The sequence below is a fragment of the Staurois parvus genome, unplaced genomic scaffold (genome assembly GCF_062004578.1).
Source record: "Staurois parvus isolate SC_StPar_1 unplaced genomic scaffold, SC_StPar_1.0 ptg000448l, whole genome shotgun sequence".
Taxonomy (NCBI): Eukaryota; Metazoa; Chordata; class Amphibia; order Anura; family Ranidae; genus Staurois; species Staurois parvus.
Genome location: NW_028318244.1, coordinates 192,448 through 214,405, shown reverse-complemented (window position 1 = coordinate 214,405; position 21,958 = coordinate 192,448). Strand labels below are relative to the sequence as shown.

The 21,958-nt window shown below is 44.3% G+C and overlaps 1 protein-coding gene across 1 annotated transcript in view; it reads right to left on the bottom strand.

Annotated features, from left to right (window-relative positions):
* Positions 1-21,958, bottom strand: part of ADCY3 (adenylate cyclase 3) — a 201,250-nt gene that overhangs the window by 137,283 nt on the left and 42,009 nt on the right. The window contains exon 2 of the mRNA XM_089688163.1: positions 18,647-18,796. Within this exon, the coding sequence (XP_089544289.1) occupies positions 18,647-18,796 (150 nt within the window). The remainder of the gene's footprint in view (positions 1-18,646; positions 18,797-21,958) is intronic.

Below are 21,958 nucleotides of genomic sequence, written 5' to 3'. Positions count from 1 at the left end.
GAAGGAATGGTGTAATGTGCGGATTAAGAAGTGCTCCTTGATGTACATCAAATATTCAGTAATGAATCCTACCTGGCTACAACACCCAGTGAACTCTGCAACCGTCTATTGAGCACTTGTTATGTGGCGACTGAGAACTCCTCTTCTGAGACTCGAGAGAGCCAGCATGCTGTCACAGCAAATAGACTTACAACAACCTTTGCCCTACTGACACCAACCTCTGCCCTGCAGACTTACACCAACCTCTGCCCTACTGACACCAACCTCTGCCCTGCAGACTTACACCAACCTCTGCCCTACTGACACCAACCTCTGCCCTGCAGACTTACAACAACCTCTGCCCTACTGACACCAACCTCTGCCCTGCAGACTTACACCAACCTCTGCCCTACTGACACCAACCTCTGCCCTGCAGACTTACAACAACCTTTGCCCTACTGACACGTCCACTGCCCTAATGACACTGTCCATTTTTAAGTCATTTCCAGAGATTATAGGTCTGGAGTATTGGAGCCATTCTGGAGAAGTTGCTGTGGAAAGTCATTCACTGAGGCTATTGGTTTGGAGTGTTGGAACCATTCTGAGAAAAGTCGATGTATATGAGCGATTATCCTGGTCTGGAGAAATATATGTTTAAACAAAAGCGAATTTTGCCAACTATCAGAGTGGGAGGCAAATAAAGTTGGTGAGTGCACACATAAAAGGAGGAGCACAGCACAATTTGGATATTTATTTACAGTCATGTGCTGATATTTTTTGAAAAATTCAACCCACACAGTGATTTTAAAGAGGACTTTTATTGATGGACTTTTTGTTTATGAATTTTTTTTTTCTTTTTTATGATTTACAGAGCGCTGCATACAGTATATATTTTGGCAATTCCAAATATTATTTATTGGTTACAATTTTATGTAACTATATAAAACTTAAAAACAAATATGTTACAGTCTACCAGTCCTAAGATGTGGTGGCTGCAGTATCTAAAATGGTTTCTGCTCATTGTCCACCACCTCTCTCTGCCAATTCCTCCACTGGCTTCCATTCAGTGTCCACCATCCCTCTTTGCCAATCCCTCCCCTGACTTCCATTTGGTGTCCACCATCCTTCTCTGCCAATATCTCCAATGGCTTTTGCTCAGTGTCTACCATCCCTCTCTGCCAATCCTTCAACTGACTTCCATTTAATATCCACCATCGCTCTCCACCAATATCCCCACTGGCTTCCACTCAGTGTCCATCACCCCTCTCTGGCAATCCTTCCACTGACTTCCGTTAAGACTCCACCACCCCTCTCTGCCAATATCTCCAATGGCTTGTGCTCAGTCTCCACCACCTTCTCTGCTAATCTTTCAACTGGCTTCCAATTACCAAAAAATTCAAAAGACTAACATCATACAAAGCAATTCGCATATCTGCTCGAAGCTACATTGCCAACCTCATATCACCCAAACCTTCCTCTTTGCTCCTCCCAAGACCTCCTGATCTTTAGCTCAATATTAACTCTTCCCATTAGTACCTCCAGGACTTCTCCATAGTCACTCCCATCCTCTGGAACTCCCTACCCCAATCTGTGTGACTATCTCTTACTCGGTCTACCTTTTGGTGATCCCTGAATACTTATCTCTGCAGGGAAGCCTATCGCGCCTCCACCATACATTTTTGTACCACTTCCCCTCCCTTTTTAGATTTTAAGTGCCCAGGACCAGGGCCTTTCTAAGCCTCTTGTTTTTAATTATATTGTAAACAGTTTGGGAAAGCTGTTGGCACTAAATAAATCCTACATAATAATAATATTAATTATACATTGAGAATCTCATCCATGGTTGTCAAAAGTGCAGTTTCAGCATAGTAACTAGCTACCCTAGGCTATCTCTAGCCTCTTTGGAATAGGGAGCCAAACTATGTTGGTGTTAGAGAGCACCACAGAGTCCAAGAACCTAATTGGATTTAGATGCAATTTTCTGACTGGTTGAAGAAGAAATCCTGTTACTCTTAAACAGAAAAATAAGTATTGCGGCACTTGTGAAATATTACAAAAACAAAAATTAGCTTTTCTGCAAAACACTGCATCAACCTGGTGCTGTCATCTCTCAGGTACAATGACAGCCACAGTCATTCAACCTACTTCCTGTGACCCCAGGCTGTCAAGGACCTGCCTTATGGGAAGGAGGTCGTTTCACAGCCATTATGAGAGTGCCATATGGTGCAGAAGTATGGACCACCCACATCTGCCACCAGAGAAGGAAAAGGAACTGTGACATCACTGGACTGGGCAGAAGACATTTGCAAATCGATGTATATATTTGTACATAGTATGTCAAGCTTATAAGGACACATCCCTCATTGTCACCATGTTCCTCCTGGTTCAGAGGGGTTACTGGCTCCTCACTGAGCCTGTGACTCCTGCAGACAATATTAGGATGGAAACTGGAAGGAGAGCCCTGACATCCAGGTTACTAATCTCCCTTGTGTTAATTGGACCTGGAAGGGGAGCTCAGAGCTTACTAGTATCATTCAGAAAGCCACTGGATCAGTATGACAGCCAAGAAAGTAGAACATTCAAGACAAGGACAATTGTAAAAGTGGTCAGCAATGGGAACCTCAATAGTTTCCTTCAGTTCTTATTGGCTTTGGTTGTTGACCAAAGATGCCGTTTTAAAGGGGTTTTATTAAAAGTCATTAATTGAAAACCCTTCAGCTCCTTGAGGAATGTCTGCCAGTAAGAAGTCCCCTGTCTCTGCCATACTCCATGCATTCCACAATGTAAGCTGGGCTCCAGCTGTGTCTGGATCTCTGTCTCCATGTAAGGGAAATTCTCCATACGGTGCACAGGGCCCTCAGCAGACACACAATATCAGACCTCACGAAGGGAATTCTGTGCCAGTTCCACTATCATTTAAAATATCTGTTTATTTTTCATCTGAATCCTATGGAACATTCTTATGCTGCAGTTCCAAACGCATGTGTAGACCGTGGAATGAAATTCTAGAGAGACTGTCCTGTTGGAGACCATGCCATGCTAAAGAGGCTGGCCTGTTGGAGACCAGGCCATGCTAAAGAGGCTGGCCTGTTGGAGACCATGCCATGCTAAAGAGGCTGGCCTGTTGAAGACCATGCCATGCTAAAGAGGCTGGCCTGTTGGAGACCATGCCATGCTAAAGAGGCTGGCCTGTTGAAGACATTGCCATGTTAGATAGACTGTGCTGCTAGGGACACTGTTATTTTAAGAACCAGCAAACACAAATGCTCCTGCGCTTGGGGATGGACTCGATGCAGGCTACAACCACATTAAGAATGTCCTGGAACATGCACACCTTGCTGCCCTCAAATAGACCGGGGGAATCCAAATATACTGAATGGGGAAAGAACAAAGAGAGGGCGCACAGGCCTAGTGCATTACCATAAAAAATGTTTAATAAGAAATAAAGTAGGTGTTGTACTCACAAACGACAATATAGTCAAGGCACATCATAAAAGAACAGCTGGGTCAACACCGCGCTGAGTAACAGTCCGCAATAGGGAGTGTAGACATCCAATAGGCTGACGCGTTTCGAGGATTTGCCTCTTCCTCAGAGCCACTGTTATTTTAGGCTGTGTTGTTAAGAGACATTGCAATCCTAGACGGCCTTCCTGCTAGAGACTCCTCTGATGCCATAATAGACTGATCAGCACTACAGCTGATTGCTGATGAACAGGACAAATTTTGATTCATGTATGGCCAGCTTTACTGCAGTGTTAGAGACACTTCTATGTTATCCCTTTGCCCCCAACATCCTCTGAACCCTTTCCCCCCTACATCTCTTCCCCCTATAGCCTCTGTACCCTCTTCTACCCTCTACGTCTACATCCTCTGTATCCTCTCCTCCCCTCCCTATATCTTCTGTACCCTCTTCTCTCCTCAACCCCTGTATCCTCTGTAGCCTTTTCTTCCCTCTACCCCTATATCCTCTGTACCCTCTTCTCCTCCCTACCCCTATATCCTCTGTACCCTCTTCTCCCCTCTACCCCTACATCCTCTGTACCCTCTTCTCCCCTCTACCCCTAAATCCTCTGTACCCTCTTCTCCCCTCTACCCCTACATCCTCTGTACCCTCTTCTCCTCTCTTCCCCTAAATCCTCTGTACCCTCTTCTCCCCTCTACCCCTATATGCTCTGTACCCTCTATCCCTACATCCTCTGTACCCTCTTCTCCCCTCTACATCTATATCCTATGTACCCTCTTCTAACCTCTACCCCTACATCCTCTGTACCCTCTTCTCCCCTCTACCCCTATACCCTCTGTACCCTCTTCTCCCCTCGACATCTATATCCTATGTACCCGCTTCTAACCTCTACCCCTACATACTCTGTACCCTCTTTTCCCCTCTACCCCTACATACTCTGTACCCTCTTCTCCCCTCTACCTCTACATCCTCTGTACCCTCTTCTCCCCTCTATCCCTACATACTCTGTACCCCTCTTCTCCCCTCTACCTCTACATCCTCTGTACCCTCTTCTCCCCTCTACCTCTACATCCTCTGTACCCTCTTCTCTCCTATATCCCTACAACCTCTGTACCCTCTTCTATGCTCTACCCCTACATCCACTGTACCCTCTATCCCTACATCTTATGTACCCTCTTTCCCCAGCCCACCCTCTATATCCTCTTCCCCCTATATCCCTACATCCCCTGTAATGTGTTCCTTTATATCCTCTACATCCTATGCAATCTCTTCTCCCCTTTACCCCTACATCCCCCTGCACTCTCTTACCCCTAGTTCCACCCTACATCTCCTTCACCTGCTTCCAACTACACTCCCTACATCCCCTGTAACCCTTTTCCCCTATATCCCCTGCACCTTCTTCTCTCCTCTATGTCTCCTGCACCTCTTCCCCCTAACCCCTCATACATACCCTGCACTCTCTTCCCGCTATATCCCCTACATCCCCTGAACCCTGTTCCCCCATATCTCCCCTACATCCCTTGAACCCTCCTCTCTCTGTACCCCCTGCATCCTGGTCCTCCTACATTTCTATAGGCTACATTTAGCCACAGATGTCCAAAACAGATGACTGGAAGATAACAAATATAAGTAGAAATTTCAGTGCAACATGTATATGTTAAAGCGTCCTGTTGCAACTCAACCCCCCACCCCCACCCCTTACCCTGCTGCCTTAAGGCAAAGCTCCAGGATGGGAGCTATTTACAATACAAATGATTTGTATTCCTGTCTATCCAGTCCTGGTATTTGCTCAGTTCCGCCTCACAGTAGTAGACTGATGAGTACATCCCTCTGTCTTTCTGCTTTCTATACCTATCAGCATGCCCTGGTTAGCACATAAGCACTGTAGTACAACTGATTGTCTCCTGCTGCTTCTCCCTCTCCTAGTCTAAGCTCTGCTGTATGGGGGACTACAGGTGGGTGATACCAGGTTTCATTTGTGTCTTTTATATCTGCTTAAGTAGTGGCTCTGAGCTTATGGACACTGGCAACATCTAGAGATCTATGGAACCAAAAGGCAGAAGAAATTGAAGAGTCAAGAAAAGGGAGAAGGATGGGTCATTAGGGACAGAGAAATAGAACGGGCGGTAAATATTTTCCAGGTAGAAGACTTCATACGAGTATTTTAAAGGGTGGACGTCAGATGTGAGTATTAGCCAAGTGCAGGGACTAAAGTAAACAGTGGCTGGATTCCTGGCAGCAGTCATAACATATACAGTAAGACTTCTGGTCTGCGCACCCTCCCCTACACAACAGAGTCTACAAAAATTTCCCAAATCAGAAAGGAACAAACCCCCCCTTTTAAAAGGCAGGAGTCCACACCATCGCAGGTGAATTAAAGGTGAACTTCGGTCACAAAAACATTCATTTAAGTCTATTCATCAATAGCCACCAAGGATACAAATCCACTTTGTGTGCAACAAATGCCTTTGCAACCCCAGATATTACCTTGTAAAAGTAACAGTGACATCATCACTGTGCTGTACATAGCCTGTGCAGAGAGCAGAACTGTAGGAGAAACGCAGCACAGCCCACCCACTGCAGAAAACTACAAGAGGGGGCGGAGAGAAGACCAGTCACTCTGCAGAAGGAGAGAGGGCAGCAGTGAGTGGTCTATATACAGTTCCTTGAAATTTTCCACATTTTGTCATGTTACAACCGAAAATGTAAATGTATTTTTATTGGGATTTTATGTGATAGACCAACACCAAGTGGCACAGAATTTTGAAGTGGAAGGAAAATGAGAAATGGTTTTCAAAATTTGTTACAAATATATCTGCAAAAAGCGTGGTGACATTTGTATTGAGACCCCCCCCCCCCCGGAGTCTATACTTTCTAGGACCACCTTTTGTTGCAATTGGTAAAATGATAAATGGTTTTCAACATTTTTTACAAATAAACATCTGAAAAGTGTGGTGTGCATTTGTATTCAGCCCCCTTTACTCTGATACCCCTAACTAAAATCTAGTGGAACCAATTGCCTTCAGAAGTCACCTAATTAAGAAATAGAGTCCACTTTTGTGTAATTTAATCTCAGTATAATTACAGCTGTTCTGTGAAGCCCTCAGAGGTTTGTTAGAGAACATTAGTGAACAAACAGCATCATGAAAGCCAAGAAACACACCAGACAGGAAGAGTGGCAAGAAGAAAGCCATTGTTGAAAGAAAGTCATAAGAATTCCAGTTTGCAAGATGCCATGTGGGGTACACAGCAAACATGTGGAAGAAGGTGCTCTGGTCAAATGAAACCAAAATTGAACTTTTTTGGCCTAAAAGCAAAACACTATGTGTGGTGGAAAACTGCACATCACCCTGAACACACCATCCCCACCGTGAAACATGGTGGTGACGGCATAATGTAGTGGGGATGTTTTTCTTCAGCAGGGACAGGGAAGCTGGTCAGAGTTGATGGGAAGATGGATGGAGCCAAATACAGGGCAATCTTAGAAGAAAACCTGTTAGAGTCTGCAAGAGACTTGAGACCGGGGCGGAGGTAGCCCTTCCAGCAAGACAAAGACCCGAAACATCCAGCCAGAGCTACAATGGAATGGTTTAGGTCAGCAACCCATCAATCAAGGTCTACCTGTCGTCCTTGGGCAGGTGACAGGTAGACTGCGAACAGATCCCTCTCCCCCCCTTTTCCCCCAGCCTCCTCCGCTGCTGCTGTTATTCTCAGTGCACAGCGGAGAGCAGGGCTCAAGAGGGAGGGCAGGAGGAGGAGCTGGCCAAATTAACTTTTCATATCAGCCCGTGGACGAATGGTTGCTAGGTCAGTCCAAGGAACCAATTACCAGCTTGTTAATATGAAAAGTTAATTTGGCCAGCTCCTCCTCCTGCCCTCCCTCCTGAGCCCTGCTATCCTCTACTCTCCGCTGTGCACTGAGCATGACAGCAGCAGTGGAGGAGGCTGGGGAAAAGGGGGGCAGAAGACACTGCACAGTAGTGTCCTCTGCCTCCCATATCTCCCATAGCAGTGGCCTCTGGCCCCCTTCTCCCCCCTCCCCCAGCAATGTCCCCTGCCCCCCTTTCCCCATAGCAGTTACCTCTAGCCCCCCTTCTCCCCCCTTCCCTCCCATGGACAGGTAGTTTAAAAACCTAAGTTCCCAGCAAATGGCTGGGGATCGGGATTTTTCTGCCACCCCCCACCCTGGGGCCCTAAGGAAACTGCCTAAGCAGCCTTATGCAGTCTTAGGGCCCCAGGGTAGCTGGGGGGCAGAAAAATCCCGATCCCCAGCCACTTGTGAGTTCAGATTTTTAAAATACTTGCCTTCCGACCATCCCTTTTATTGTCCTCCTGGAGCGGCTGAAAGCTAACATCTCCTCCTCGCCCTCCCACAATTGTACAGCTGCTGCAGGAGGAAAATCCAGGGGATTGGTTCTAGTAAACACCTTCCCCACTGCCCCTCCCGTTCTTCTTCCTGCTTTTTTCTGCTGCCTGGCAGCTCCCCCAAGTGCTCCCCTTTCAACGGGGCTCCTAAAGAAATTGTGAAAAATAAAAATGTAAAAATAAAAACTACTGACACCATTCACTGCTCTACCAACACCAACCTCTGCCCTACTGACACCGTCCACTGCCCTGCTGACTGACACCATCCACTATCCTACTGACTGACACCGTCCAATTTTAAGGTAGGCTATTTTTGTATTTTTACAGTGACATTTGTTTTATTATATTTTTCTACATTTTCCTTGCTTTTTAGTTAGGCCTTGCTAGTTATTTCTTTCATTTTTAAATGGCGCTGAACCTCGGTGATCTTTGATCTTTTTCACGTTGTTCAGGTAGATCTCCACCTCTCAAAGGTTACCTACCCCTGGTTTAGATCAAAGCATATTCATGTGTTAGAATGGCCCAGTCACAGTCCAGACCTAAATCCAATGGAGAATCTGTGGCAAGACTTGTAAATTGCTGTTCCCAGACGCTCTCCATCCAATCTGACAGTTTGATCGATTCTGCAAAGAAGAATGGGCAGAAATGTCCCTCTCTAGATGTGCAAAGAGACATCCCTAAAAAGACTTGCAGCTGAAATTGCAACAAAAGGTGGTCCTAGAAAGTATAGACTCCGGGGGGGCTGAATACAAATGCTGTCATGCTTTTTGCAGATATATTTGTAACAAAGTTTGAAAAACATTTCTCATTTTCCTTCCACTTCACAATTATGTGACACTTTGTGTTGGTCTATCATATAAAATCCCAATAAAATACATTTACGTTTTTGGAAAAATGTGGAAATTTTCAAGGGGTATGAATACTTTTTCAAGGCACTGTATCTGAGCAGGCCAGAACCAGGAAAAAGGGATCAGATCCCATAATGCACTAAGAGCTTCTCTGACTCCGGGCAAGCTATACCTGTCAGTTCTGAAAAAGAAAATAAACCTGGCTGCAAGGGATTATATGAAACGGGAAGACTAACCATTTGGAAACTTGGGCACTGCCTGAGGGCCCAGGGTCAGTAGGGGGCCCCATGAGATGCCCCTGGTACCTTTTTCATAGTCTTTTTTGAGTTTGGGCAAGGACACAGGGGCCTCATGATTCACTATTGCCCGGGGGCCCCATGAGTTGTCACTCCGCCCCTGATATGAAACTAAAATCCTGGGAGACTGTTACCCCACCACTAATCAAATTTCATTTGCTTATTTTACAGGTTGATCCTGCCCAGACTCTGCCTCTAAATCTGCCCAGACTGCTCTAACACACCCTTTTTATGGACTGTTCCACCCTGCTGTATAGATAAAGTTGATGCTGCAACCGCAGGCCAAGGCCCTGGACACAGCACCTTCAGGTCAGAGGGTCAAGATGTGGGACTGTCCCAGCAAATTCGGGACAGTTAATGTCTATGGATTAAAGTGGACCTGCCAGAATCTACAGATTAAAGTGAACCTGTCACATACACATGGGTTATATTCAGTTTAAATTGGATGTCAAAATGATTATCCAATTCAGAGATACAGGCAACTGAAATGACAAGCAAATCTTGACTTTTGCTGTAATAGTCACCTAGCCCCTCCCAACTCCAGAGGCCCCAAATCGGTCAACCTATATAATATATGCTGCCTGTGCCAGGATCTATATTAATGATACTTATTACTGCTGCATACTGTTGCTGTTTAAAAAGAAACAGCAGCGTACTGAATACTTATTTTAACCTTATTATTTGATCCTTGTTGACAAAGTCCGGAAGTGACGAAACGCGTCCAGGGCACGTGATGTATTGACGTTCCCGGAAGTGCCGCGGCAGCCATTTTGGATTCTGGAGCCCCTGTGTGTCGGAGGTCTGGAGAGGAACGGTACACTTCAGGTGTCCCCCAGAGCAGAGAGTGTTAGTGCTGGACAGGAGTGGTAAGGGGGAATGTCCTGGTTATCGGGAGACCTTCTACACATGGAAAGGGGATCATATACTGGTCGTTAGGAGCTGGATGCTGATTTGCTGATTTTATGAATTTTATATGTAAGTGGCTACAATAAATTTTATATATTATTGAGATTCATATACTGATTCCTGGTCTGTTTATGAGGTCCTAAGGAACAAGAGGATACCAATCTAAGGACACTCTGCACACATGTGGTTGATTACAAGCTGAAATTCTCTGACATAGGGTAATTATGAACTTGGTATAAGGTGTGCAGTGACATTTACTTATTAATATACCTTTCACATGAGTGCTGTGACACTGGAGTGTTCTTTTTGCATGATACACGTGTGGCACTTTGGGGTATGTTATTTACAAGGTAATATACTATGTCTAGATTTTGTTTTTTTTTTAGGTATTTGAAGAGCACCTGAGATTGATTTGCATCTTCTTCAGTGGAGTAGGAAGCGTCTTCCTATCAAGATCTGATCTTAGTTTGGACTCATTATTTGAACACTTTGTGTGTTGGGGCTTTATTTTATTTTATGTATTTATATTTTTAGATTCTTTTATTTTTGCATAATTTTTTGGGGTAATTACTTTGGGACTTGATTTTACACTGTAGTTGCAGATTTTTGGTTTAAGTCAATGAATTTATTAATTATTTTAACCAGTTACCCACAAGTATTTTTGATTTAACCTTCTGATTGAAGTTCCATATTTTCAAAATAATATATCCATGACACCCTGGGCTCCTGGGGAGTGGGTTGAATGATGCTGGCTGTCATTCATCCTAAAAGATGAGCGCCACCTAGGGGCTGAGATATAAAAAGGAGTGGTGAAGAGAAAGAGGTGTGCATTTATTGGTGAAGGGAACTCTTTGAGAGGAAAAGACCAGAAAGGTGAGTATTGCAGAGAAAAACTGCATTTCTTTGTTTTTAATACTACTGGACAATAATTTTATCTAAGAAAAGAAAATATTGCAATTCTGTTTCTCTTAACATGCATGGAAAAGTGCAGTTATTTTCAGCTACTGTGGACTTATTTTCAGTCTCTGTGAACAGATGAGGTGGAGTGGATCTGGAATTGAAGTAACACACCATGATATTCACATCCAGACACAAGATTATTCTAATGACAAAGCCAAGAACCAGCTGCTGGCAGATACTGTGCAAATCCACAACATTTTCATAACACTCAATAAATACACTTATTATCAAGTCTGGATATATTGTTTCATTTTCTTAACCACTTGTCTACCAGTACCATTTATAAACGGCATTTCAGAAGGCTGGAAGCCACTCGATCACTTCAACATTTCTGAAGCTCTGTGGTGTAGTGTATTGTAGTGAAAAAAGTGCACAGGGTATACACATGGCCCTCCTCTGAAGGGATAGGACCCTAGCCCCGATCCCCCAGGACTCAAGGCTCCTCACAGGAACAGGGGTACCCAGGGGCGGACTGACAACTCATGGGGCCCCCAGGCAATACGGGATCATGGGGCCCCTGTGTCCTTGCCCAAACTCAAAAAAGCCTATGAAAAAGGTACCAGGGGCATTTCATGGGGCCCCCTACTGAACCCGGGCCCTCGGGCAGTGCCCGAGTTTACAAATGGTCAGTCTGCCCCTGGCCCGGGTACCCCTTTCTTTGGGAGGCCTGCCAAAGCAAAGCTCCCCAAAGGAAGACCCCATGGGAGGGGTTTATGGAGATCATGTATCTCTTGCGGAGTGCTTGCATTCCCCGGAGTCTCGGTATTCCCCGCCATAGTTTGTTTGTAATGACAACGGACGGCTCTTGTGGTAAACTCCACATATAACTTGTAACATGTTCCAACAGTGCCAGAGCATTCCTCCACAGTCAGCATGAAAGGAAGTAGATTTGTCTTTAAATATTAGGACTGCCGTTGCTGACAGTGAAAATGTTATGTTCCTGGCTGTGAAAGTGATTCTAAAGCCAAAACATTTTATTTTAGGTATGGATGGGTTACAACCTCTATCAATTTTTTTTTTCTCTCTCTCCGCCCAATTGGAGAGATTACCCCTCTCTATTTGTCCTGGTGGCCATAGTCACTGAGACAGAAAGTGATGGGAAATCCAAAGCTTTGAGTTGTCACCAGAACAGTAATAGAGTGAAATCTTCCAGTGGGGAATACCTGTCTCCAAGGGGATTTTCCCGACTATGGGGAGATTTCATCTCACTGTCTGTTGGGCACAGGGGAGGACTGACAACTCATGGGGCCCCCGGGCAATAGGGGATCATGGGGCCCCTGTGTCCTTTCCCAAACTTAAAAAAGCCTATGAAAAAGGTACCAGGGGCATCTCATGGGGCCCCCTACTGACCTCGGGCAGTGCCCGAGTTTCCAAATGGTCAGTCCGCCCCTGGTTGGGCAGGACATCAAGTCAAGGAAGATCTCCCTTACAGGGGTTCTAGGCATTCTCGTATTAAAAGTAGCATTTTTTTTGCTAGAAATTACTTTAAACTCCCCCAAACAATTTATAATTTCAGAAAGCAGAGGGCGGACTGACAACTCATGGGGCCCCCGGGCAATAGGGGATCATGGGGCCCCTGTGTCCTTGCCCAAACTTAAAAAAGCCTATGAAAAAGGTATCGGGGCATCTCATGTGGCCCCCTACTGACCCCGGGCCCTCGGGCAGTGCCCGAGTTTCCAAATGGTCAGTCCGCCCCTGGGGGTACCCCTTTCTTTGGGAGGCCTGCCAAAGCAAAGCTCCCCAAAAGGAAGACCCCATGGGAGGGGGAGAAACTGACCGAAAACCCATGTGCAATCCCCCCCCCCCCAAGACTTTCAGGGCAAGTCTGAGGACCTACATCCTACCGGTTGTATATCTGAAGATTATTTCATCTATTTGATTCTTTGCATCCTCTGCCCAAGTTTCCAGGGACTTGCCCTTGGCTTTTAAGGTATAGAGGACATCCATGTGTCCACGTAGTATATCTTCTGTTGTAGAGACCTGTTGCTCAACTTCTGTGACATGTTCCTTAAAAGCATCTAGGTCACAGGTCTCCAAACTATGGCCCTCCAGGTGTTGAGGAACTGCATGTTCCATAAGGCCTTGCAAGACTCTGACAGCCACAGGCAAGACTCCCAGAGGTAGAGACATGATGGGACTTGTAGTACTTCAACAGCTGGAGGGCCATAGTTTGGAGACCCCTGATCTAGGTCATGGCAGATCAGGCCAATATCTAACTGAAGGTGGTCTATTCTTGAGTCATCTGGAACCCAAAGATAGCCTGCATCACTGCTGAAATGTTTGCAGTGAGAGTCAGGATCCAGTGCCTCTGTTTGAGCAGCCATTTTTGTGCAGTTGGCGTTATTATCTCCAGCCTGCAGGCAGGTTGCCTACTGTACGTTAGTTACGGCTGGACTAGCCAAGGTGAAGGGGTTAGTGTTTTTCTACCATCTTCTCTGTGCTAAGTTTGCGGGTTTTTCTTAGGGTCTGGCCCACCTGTGCTATGCGATATAAATAGGAGAGGGGATTGGACCCAGGGGCTCGCTCTCAGAATCTCCCACTGAATTCTGCTTGAGGAACTTGTAGTCCGGTCTGAAGACAACGATTTATCGAGACACCATCGTCATGGACTACTACCATTCTAGACTTACCTCTTATGGACTCTACCTATGCAGGTATGCTGAGGCAGACACAGTTAGGGTTACTTAGGAAAAAGACTCTGCCTGTTAAGCTGTTATGCGTTTTGTCAGTAAAGACTTTGAACCATTGTTCTGTCTAAAAGTCACTTTAAAGGGGTGTATGAAAGTAGCTGGCACACTACAAAAAGCCATCTGTAGTTTGGGTCAGTTAAAGCACACTGGGGTATGAAGTGAGTATCTTCAAGAGTTAACATGGCTCGGAAGAGAAGAAAGTAGTTGTTAGGAATAACCAGAGGACAGCATTCAGTACACGTGGCCTGTCATAAAGCATGGAACGTGTGCTAGCTAAGGTGTCTTCCAGAAGTGAGGGAGTTGCTTCTGGGGCTCTCTCCCCAGCAGTTTGTCTCCCATTCTGTTACTGTAAGTGAGGTAACAGAGGTACACTGGACTGGTGATGTGACCACCAGCTCAGGGTGTCTCTGCTAAATGCAACAGTTGCTGTCAGGGTGTGCATTGATAGGGATCCGAGGGTTAGCTGGAATCTGCCTTGATTAATGTACACAGTGTTTAGCCCATCTCTAATTTGGAGGACTGCCTTAAGGTTGACTTTCCCCAAAAGCAGTCCCTGCCTCATCATGGGGCATTGATAATCACGACACAGTCAAGGGTACCCCATGTGCAGGGTGAGTGACCCCGCCCATAAAGCCTATCCTAGCCCAGAAGAATCCAATAACCCCCCACAAGTCAAGTCCTGCTTGGTCGTAATATCACCTGTACTGCAGGATGCAGCATGGCTTATTCACCTGGTCATGTCCCCTCAGGTCTGTGAAAGGAGGGGAGGATTTGGAAACAGTGGTGGGACCCCTGCACCTCAAATGATAACGGAAAAACGGCTCCAAGAAGAAGAGCTCCATGACTAGATCTCTGGTTCCCTTGCCACCTTGGACACATTGGCCAATGGAAAGCTAATTAATAGATGAGGCAAGAAATTGTGCAAAAAATGCTCATTACATGTGTTCTTTAGTGTGCTCCAAGTCTATGTGGACCAAAATACATGTGACTCTGCCTCAAAGAAGCTCATGTACTTTTTTTTAGTTTTGAAAGAGAAGCTTCAAGCCACAGGACACTCAGGTGTGAATAAGCACCATGGCATACAATGGAAATGCTCATGTTGAGCGTTGAAGTGATTTCAGTTACTAGCAGGATAATTTTTTTTTTTGGCTTGAAAACCCTCCCACTGAATTATTTGGGGGCCACAAAACTGCATCATTCTACTTCAAAAGTAGCTCAAGTACCTTTTTGAGTGTGAGATGTTGAGCTACAGGTTCCAAAGCTTTAAGCTACAAAACGATCAGATGTGAATCAGGGCTTAACGTTATCACATAATGGCGGCGTACATGTCATCAGCGATCGTTCAGTATCGAGTTCCAATAAAATGATGAGATAATTGGAAACGCAGCGGATGCAGGTGCTGAACTGGCAGTAGGCCGAGCCAGTAAACTCATCAGCCTCCAGTTTGGGTCAAAGTTCACTTAATCAACGTGGTCAGCTAAATAAAAGCCATTACGGTGTTATCAACAGCATTACTGTCTCCTGGACATCTGTTGGTTCCCGACTTGTAATCAACCAGCTCTGATTTGAATTGGAATCATGAAAAGGTTCTTATTGATTACCTTCACAGGCCTAAGTCTGACATATCAGAGAGTATGACGGGGGAAGTGTTCTTACTTCCAGCAGCAACTAACTGCAGGCTCCCTTAGATTCTATAAATAAAATACTTGGGTATATTTGCCATTGTTTGAGGAATTGCTATGCTTGCCCATGCAGATCAAGTGCTGCCATCTCCTCAATGCCTGGATCCCCTTTTCTTCTATGTGAAAAAAAAACAGGTCTCAGTAACATTCCCTGTTTTTGAATACAGTTAATGCTACATTCTCTGGAACTGATTGTATATAAACTTTTGTCATTTCCAAACAAAAACATTTTACTGAACTTATTGAGGCTGTAAGCGCTCAATAATCAAAGTCTAGATTCACAACAATTTTAGCATATTTAGCCCAAATTCTTCCTCTGTACATACCACCCTTCATTCCCAAGGCGCATCATATGGGGGTCATACCTCATATAGAAGTCCTAAAAGGTACCTGTCTGTCATTGCTTTAACCACAACTAAATTATATGGATGTGGGATACCCCGTTTTCAGAGGAACTCTTCACCTTTACTGCAAACAGTGTAAGCTCATCTCTGCCTTAATGTTAGACGTTTCACATGACTGCAGTCTCTGCCTGGTCCCAGGCATTAATGAGCGTGCTCCACGTGAAAGGGTACCCTCGCTTTCACGTGAAGACGCCCCCCCCCCCCCCATAAGCTCATGTAGGTATGATGGTCAGGTGTTCACAAACGTTTGGCCATATAGTGTACTGTATGTAGAAAAGTATGTGATGAGTAAATATACCAGCCTCCATGCACATGTATAATTACAAACTATAGGCTGAAGAAACTTTCACATGGGCGTTCCACATATCCGTTTTTCATCTGTTCATTTACGAAAAACGGATGTAAACTGATAAAAAACTGACGTGAACTGATGAAAAAGTATGTGAACTGATCCGTTTTTTGTTGGAAACTGATGAAAAAACAGAAAGCCCGTGTGAAAGGGGCCTACAGGTTACAAAAAATAATGGGTGACCTCCTTCCAGGATGCAGTGTTGGGCCTCTACATTGTCACTTGATGAAGAAGATGATGCCATCAACCCTTTATAAGCTCCGACATCACACAAGTTTTGACTGCTAGAGAAGGGGAAGTCAGTCTAGTGGAATGGGCTACTGGATAGTGGGCAGAGCCGTGCAATTTATACTTATACACTCTCAAAGTCAAGTGTGCATTCCGATACAGTGAATTTAAGCATGCTAGGGATACTCATAGGTCTATGGTCAGACAAATATATTAAAAAAAAGCTGGCAGTATCAGACCCATTCAGGTTGAGCCACATCTTCATATTAGCATTGGATCAATGTTGGAGGTGTTTAACTGAAAAAGCTGATTAGCTACAGATCTAGTATGGAAGGATGCCCAGTTTTGGCTTCCTATTGAGAAAAAAATCTTCAGAATATACCACAACATGAGCATCACCCTCTCTGCAGGTGGCCAATTCATCAGCGATACATTGGCCCTTCTCCAGAATTGAAAAGGATGTCTTAAACAACTGCCTTCGGGCAGCCAGCAATATCAAGACAGTTAAAGTCTATCTACCCAACCAACCAACCAAAAAGAATGGGCTCAGATTTTAAACGATGTAATGCAAATGGATAACCTAGTAGAACCCAATTAGAACAAAATGGAACATGCCCACAGAGAATGTGTTTCATTTAAAAATGTAGCCCAATAAAACCATAAACAGATACCCAACAACCACTATCAAGACTAGAATGTCCAAGTTGGAAATCTCTTCAGCGTTCTGCTCTCTAGTAGTCCCAATCTGAACCCAACTCATTTTCTCTCAGACCCAGTACTTATGAGGTCTTTGCTTTGTAGACGATACAAAGATACTTGTAAATGTTTTACATATCCTTCGTAAAACTCTATGCTTTATTAAACATTTCACGGCCACAATCTTTTCGAAGACTATATGCCCAAATCAAGTTTAGCAGAGCCGTTATGCATCAGTAAACTTAACAATATCTCTGATAATTATTCCGTTTGACATTGGACCTGAGAACTAAGAACACACACAGCTGCACATTCCTCTACTCCAAGGTGAATTTTGGTTCTCAACACAAGTTGCAGGTTGTGGTTATGAAGGGGATAATATATCTTGATAGGTTTGGATGTATACTATGACCAGACGTAACGAACATTGCATACTCTTCTATACCCCATATGTTTGTACCCTACCCCATTTGTTACCCTTTCTGTCCTTACATTCATCCATCTCTCCTTGTTGACAATCAATTTTGCTACCATTTCTGCTTTGGTAATGTCACACTTAAGCCCTATACACACAAGTTGAACATTGGCCAGTTCAACAGAAACCGGCCGATATTGGGCCCCTATGCACACCAGCCTGTCCGACAGAAGCCGGCTAGCTGGCTGGCTTCTGTCAAACGGGCATGCTGGAAAACTAGCATCAGATCAGCACTGGCAGCACATGGTTGCAAGTGCACACCGGTGTGTTCTGGTGGGGCAGTCTCCCTGTCAGAACACAATAGTTCAGATAGTACGCAAACTCCACCCAAGCCAGATCTGGTATGGAAGGATGCCCCATTTTAGCTTCCTATTGAAAAAAGATCTTTACAACATACCACAAAAAGAGCATGAATTGGCCTTTCTCCAGAAATAAAAAGGATATCTTACAGTACTGCTTTTGAACAGCCAGCAATATCCACATACTGAAGGACCATCTGCCCAGCCAACCAATCAACCTAAATGTATGGGCTCAGATTTTACATGATATAATGCAAATGGATACCGTGGTAGAATCCAATTAGAACATAATGAAACAAGCCTGCAGAGAATGCGTACCATTTAGCCTAATAAAACCATATATAGATATCCAATGGTTACCAAGACCAGCAATATCCCTGACCAATCATGGAGTCTCATCATCATTCTTGCCTCTAGTAGTCCCAATCTGAACTTGACTCACACTTATCCTTCCTAAAACTCTATGCTTTATTAAACCTTTCATCACCACAGTTTTTTGAAGTTTAGATTCCCAAATCAAGTTTAGCAGAGCCATTAACCATCGATAAACTGGACAATAATGCTATGATTATATTTCTGCTTAACATTGAGCCACAGAGAGAGGAACAAACACAGCTAGTTCTCCACAAGCAAGGTTAATTATGGCTCTCAACCCAAGGAGCATTTTTCATGTAGACTTTAAAAGGTGCATTGTGGTCATGGAGGGACTAATATATCTTGATATGTTTGGATGTATACTGATCCCAGATGTAATGGGCATTGCATACATTCTACCTCTTCCTGTACCCCACACGTTATTTACCCTCCTCCCTTTCGTACCTCCTTGTAGACAAACAGGTTTGTTATCAATTTAGTTTTCATCATATCAAACTTAGATGGGCCACCTTAATGGACCACTTAGTCTTTTCCTGCTGTGGTTTCAACTGTTGATCCATTGCTCACAAACACACATAAAAGACCAGAACCGTATATATTGTTAGTAATGGAAGTATAGAACTATTCTTACCTGCTGTTGGCTTTGTTCTTCTAGATTGAGTTTGACCTCCAAAGACTGGCGTGCTTCCAGAAAGGCTTTGCGGTGCTTGCGATCCGCCATGTAGTAGGACATGATTCCGACAGCGATTGTGCACAGGTAGATGGCTATATTGGACAGGACCTTGGGGAAAAGAAGTTGTAAGAGGCTAATTAGTCGCATAAAGCTGAAAACTCTTCAAATTCTGTTCAAAACCAAAAAGCAGTTGAACCTGTGACTGTAGAGACTCCCTGGAGTCAAGGGAAACATCATGGAGGACCAATACCACAATTGTCTTCTCCTCTGGCAAACACTGAATGAACCCAATATGGTGCATGCAGAGTAAGAGGACCATTCTGGGTCAGCACTGCTACCATGTACAATGCATGCACCATGTGTAAGCTCCAAGGAGCAGGGCCCTCGAACCCCTCGTGTATCGCATTGTATTGTTATTGTACTGTCGCATGTTCTGTCTCCCATTGTAATGTACAGCGCTGAGCGAACTGTTGGCGCTTTATAAATACTGTATAATAATAATAATGTGCCTTTGACCCAGTCTGCAGTTAAAATACAGGGTGCAGAAACCACCAGGTTTAGGATAACCGACTGTTTCATTTACAAGACTCAAAATATTAGGTAGAACTCCAACCAATCCAACCTGCTAATATGTTGCCTTCCTTTGATTTGTCTTTCTCTTCTCCATAATTCATGACCTTATATATCTTATCTTAGTTGCAATAACATCATCTCTATGCTTTACTATGCAAAGCAGGCAGATCATAGCTAGTGGGAGGGGTCAGCAGGGTGCTGTACATACATTCCTGAAAATATCACAACACCCTGCCTCAGTACTCTTCTCAGAAGTACTTAGTCCTGTTTCAAGCAGTGGGAGGACTTGTGCAAATATCAGAATGCCTTGATTGGTCGGTGTCATTATGGAGGAGTGGGAGTTCCTAGGCAAGCTGCATTTGCATAGAAAATGCCCACATGTGATGCTGAGCCTCCATGATTGAATGAATTAAAATTCAATGAATGAAAGGGACGGCAGTCAGGCTAGGGAGGAAAGAGCTAGAAGATGCTGGATGTCCCCCAGCCAAGAAATGAGGCGGGCTCTGACTGCTGACTTTGGCATCACATGTGGGTGTTACCTAGGGTGATCTGCATGTAAATGGGAACAGCTTCTCCTCCACGCCGATATCCACCCAAGGCATTTTGATATTTGCATAGCTCCTCCCACTGCTTGCATCAGGACTGAGGCCTCTGGGAAGAAATACTGAGGCACGGCGCTGTGATGTTTTCATTTGAAATCCGCATTTGTGTTATTGAAGCTCGTGTTGTGAGTCGTGCTATTCATCAAAGTAACTGTGCGCTCAGTCCTGCAGATTCTGGGCGTTGCACTCCGATAAAGAACTGTGTTCTCTTCACGTTCGTATGAAAATCAACTGAAAAGTGATACATCAAACAATTACACTGCAAATGAAAAAAAGATGAATCCCTCTTAGCATTAAGATAATCCTATTTTTAGGGCTCGGGCGTCCTAAAATAGCAATTTATTTTCCATAAACAGTTGGGAGGAGAGGCTGCTGCTTCAACAGAGGATGCCGCCAATATATGCCCTCACTGTATACAGCAGACATCACAGTTCTTAAAGGTAAACTCTGGCTGTGAAATTTTCATTGAAATATATTCCTCAATAGCCATAAAGGATATACAGTGCCTTGAAAAAGCCACCCCCCCCCCCCCCTTGAAATTTTCCACATTTTGTCATGTTACAACCAAAAATGTATTTTATTGGGATTTTATGTGACAGCCCAAAAAAAAGTGGCACAGAATTGTGAAGTGGAAGGAAAATGAAAAATGGTTTTCAACATTTTTTACAAATAAATATCTGAAAAGTGTGGCATGCATTTGTATTCAGCCCCCCTTACTCTGATATCCCTAACTAAAATCTAGTGGAACCAATTGCCTTCAAAAGTCACCCAATTAGGAAATAGTGTACACCTGTGTGTCATTTAATCTCAGTATAAATACAGCTGTTCTGTGAAGCCCTCAGAGGTTTGTTAGAGAACATTAGTGAACAAACAGCATCATGAAGGCCAAGGAACACACCAGACAGGTCAGGGATAACAAAGTGGAGAGGTTTAAAGCAGGGTTAGGTTATAAAAAAATATCCAAAACATCTCATGGAGCACTGTTCAATCCATCATCTGAAAATGAGAAGAATATGGCACAACTGCAAACCTACCAAGACATGGCCGTCACCTAAACTGACAGGCCGGGCAAGGAGAGCATTCATCAGAGAAGCAGCCAAGAGGCCCATGGGAACCCTGGAGGAGCTGCAGAGATCCACAGCTCAGGGGGGAGAATCTGTCCACAGGACAACTATTAGTTGTGCACTCCACAAATCTGGCCTTTATGGAAGAGTGGCAAGAAGAAAGCCATTGTTGAAAGAAAGGCATAAGAAGTCCCATTTACAGTTTGCGAGAAGCCATGTGGGGGACACAGCAAACATATGGAAGGTGCTCTGGTCAGATGAGACCAAAATTGAACTTTTTGGTCTAAAAGCAAAAAGCTATGTGTGGTGGAAAACTAACACTGCACATCACCCTGAACTCACCATCCCCATCGTGAAACGTGGTGGTGGCAGCATCATGTGGGGATGCTTTTCTTCAGCAGGGACAGGAAAGATGGTCAGAGTTGATGGGAAGATGGATGGAGCCAAATACAGGGAAATCTTAGAAGAAAACCTGTTAGAGTCTGCAAAGGACTTGAGACCGGGGCGGAGGTTCACCTTCCAGCAGGACAAAGACCCGAAACATCCAGCCAGAACTACAATGGAATGGTTTACTTTAGATCAAAGCATATTCATGTGTTAGAATGGCCCAGCCAAAGTCCAGACTTAAATCCATTTGAGAATCTGTGGCAAGACTTGAAAATTGCTGTTCCCAGACGCTCTCCATCCAATCTGACAGAGCTTGAGCTATTTTGCAAAGAAGAATGGGCAGAAATGTCCCTCTCTAGATGTGAAAAGCTGAGAGAGACATCCCCAAAAAGACTTGCAGCTGGAATTGCAGCAAAGGTGGTTCTACAAAGTATTGAATACAAATGCATGCTACACTTTTTACAGATTTTGAAAACCATTTATCATTTTCCTTCCACTTCACAACTATGTGCCACTTTGTGTTGATCTGTCACATAAAATCCCAATAAAATACATTTACGTTCTAGGTTGTAACATGACAAAATGTGGAAAATTGCAAGGGGTGTGATTACTTTTTCAAGGCACTGTAAATTCACTTTGTGTAG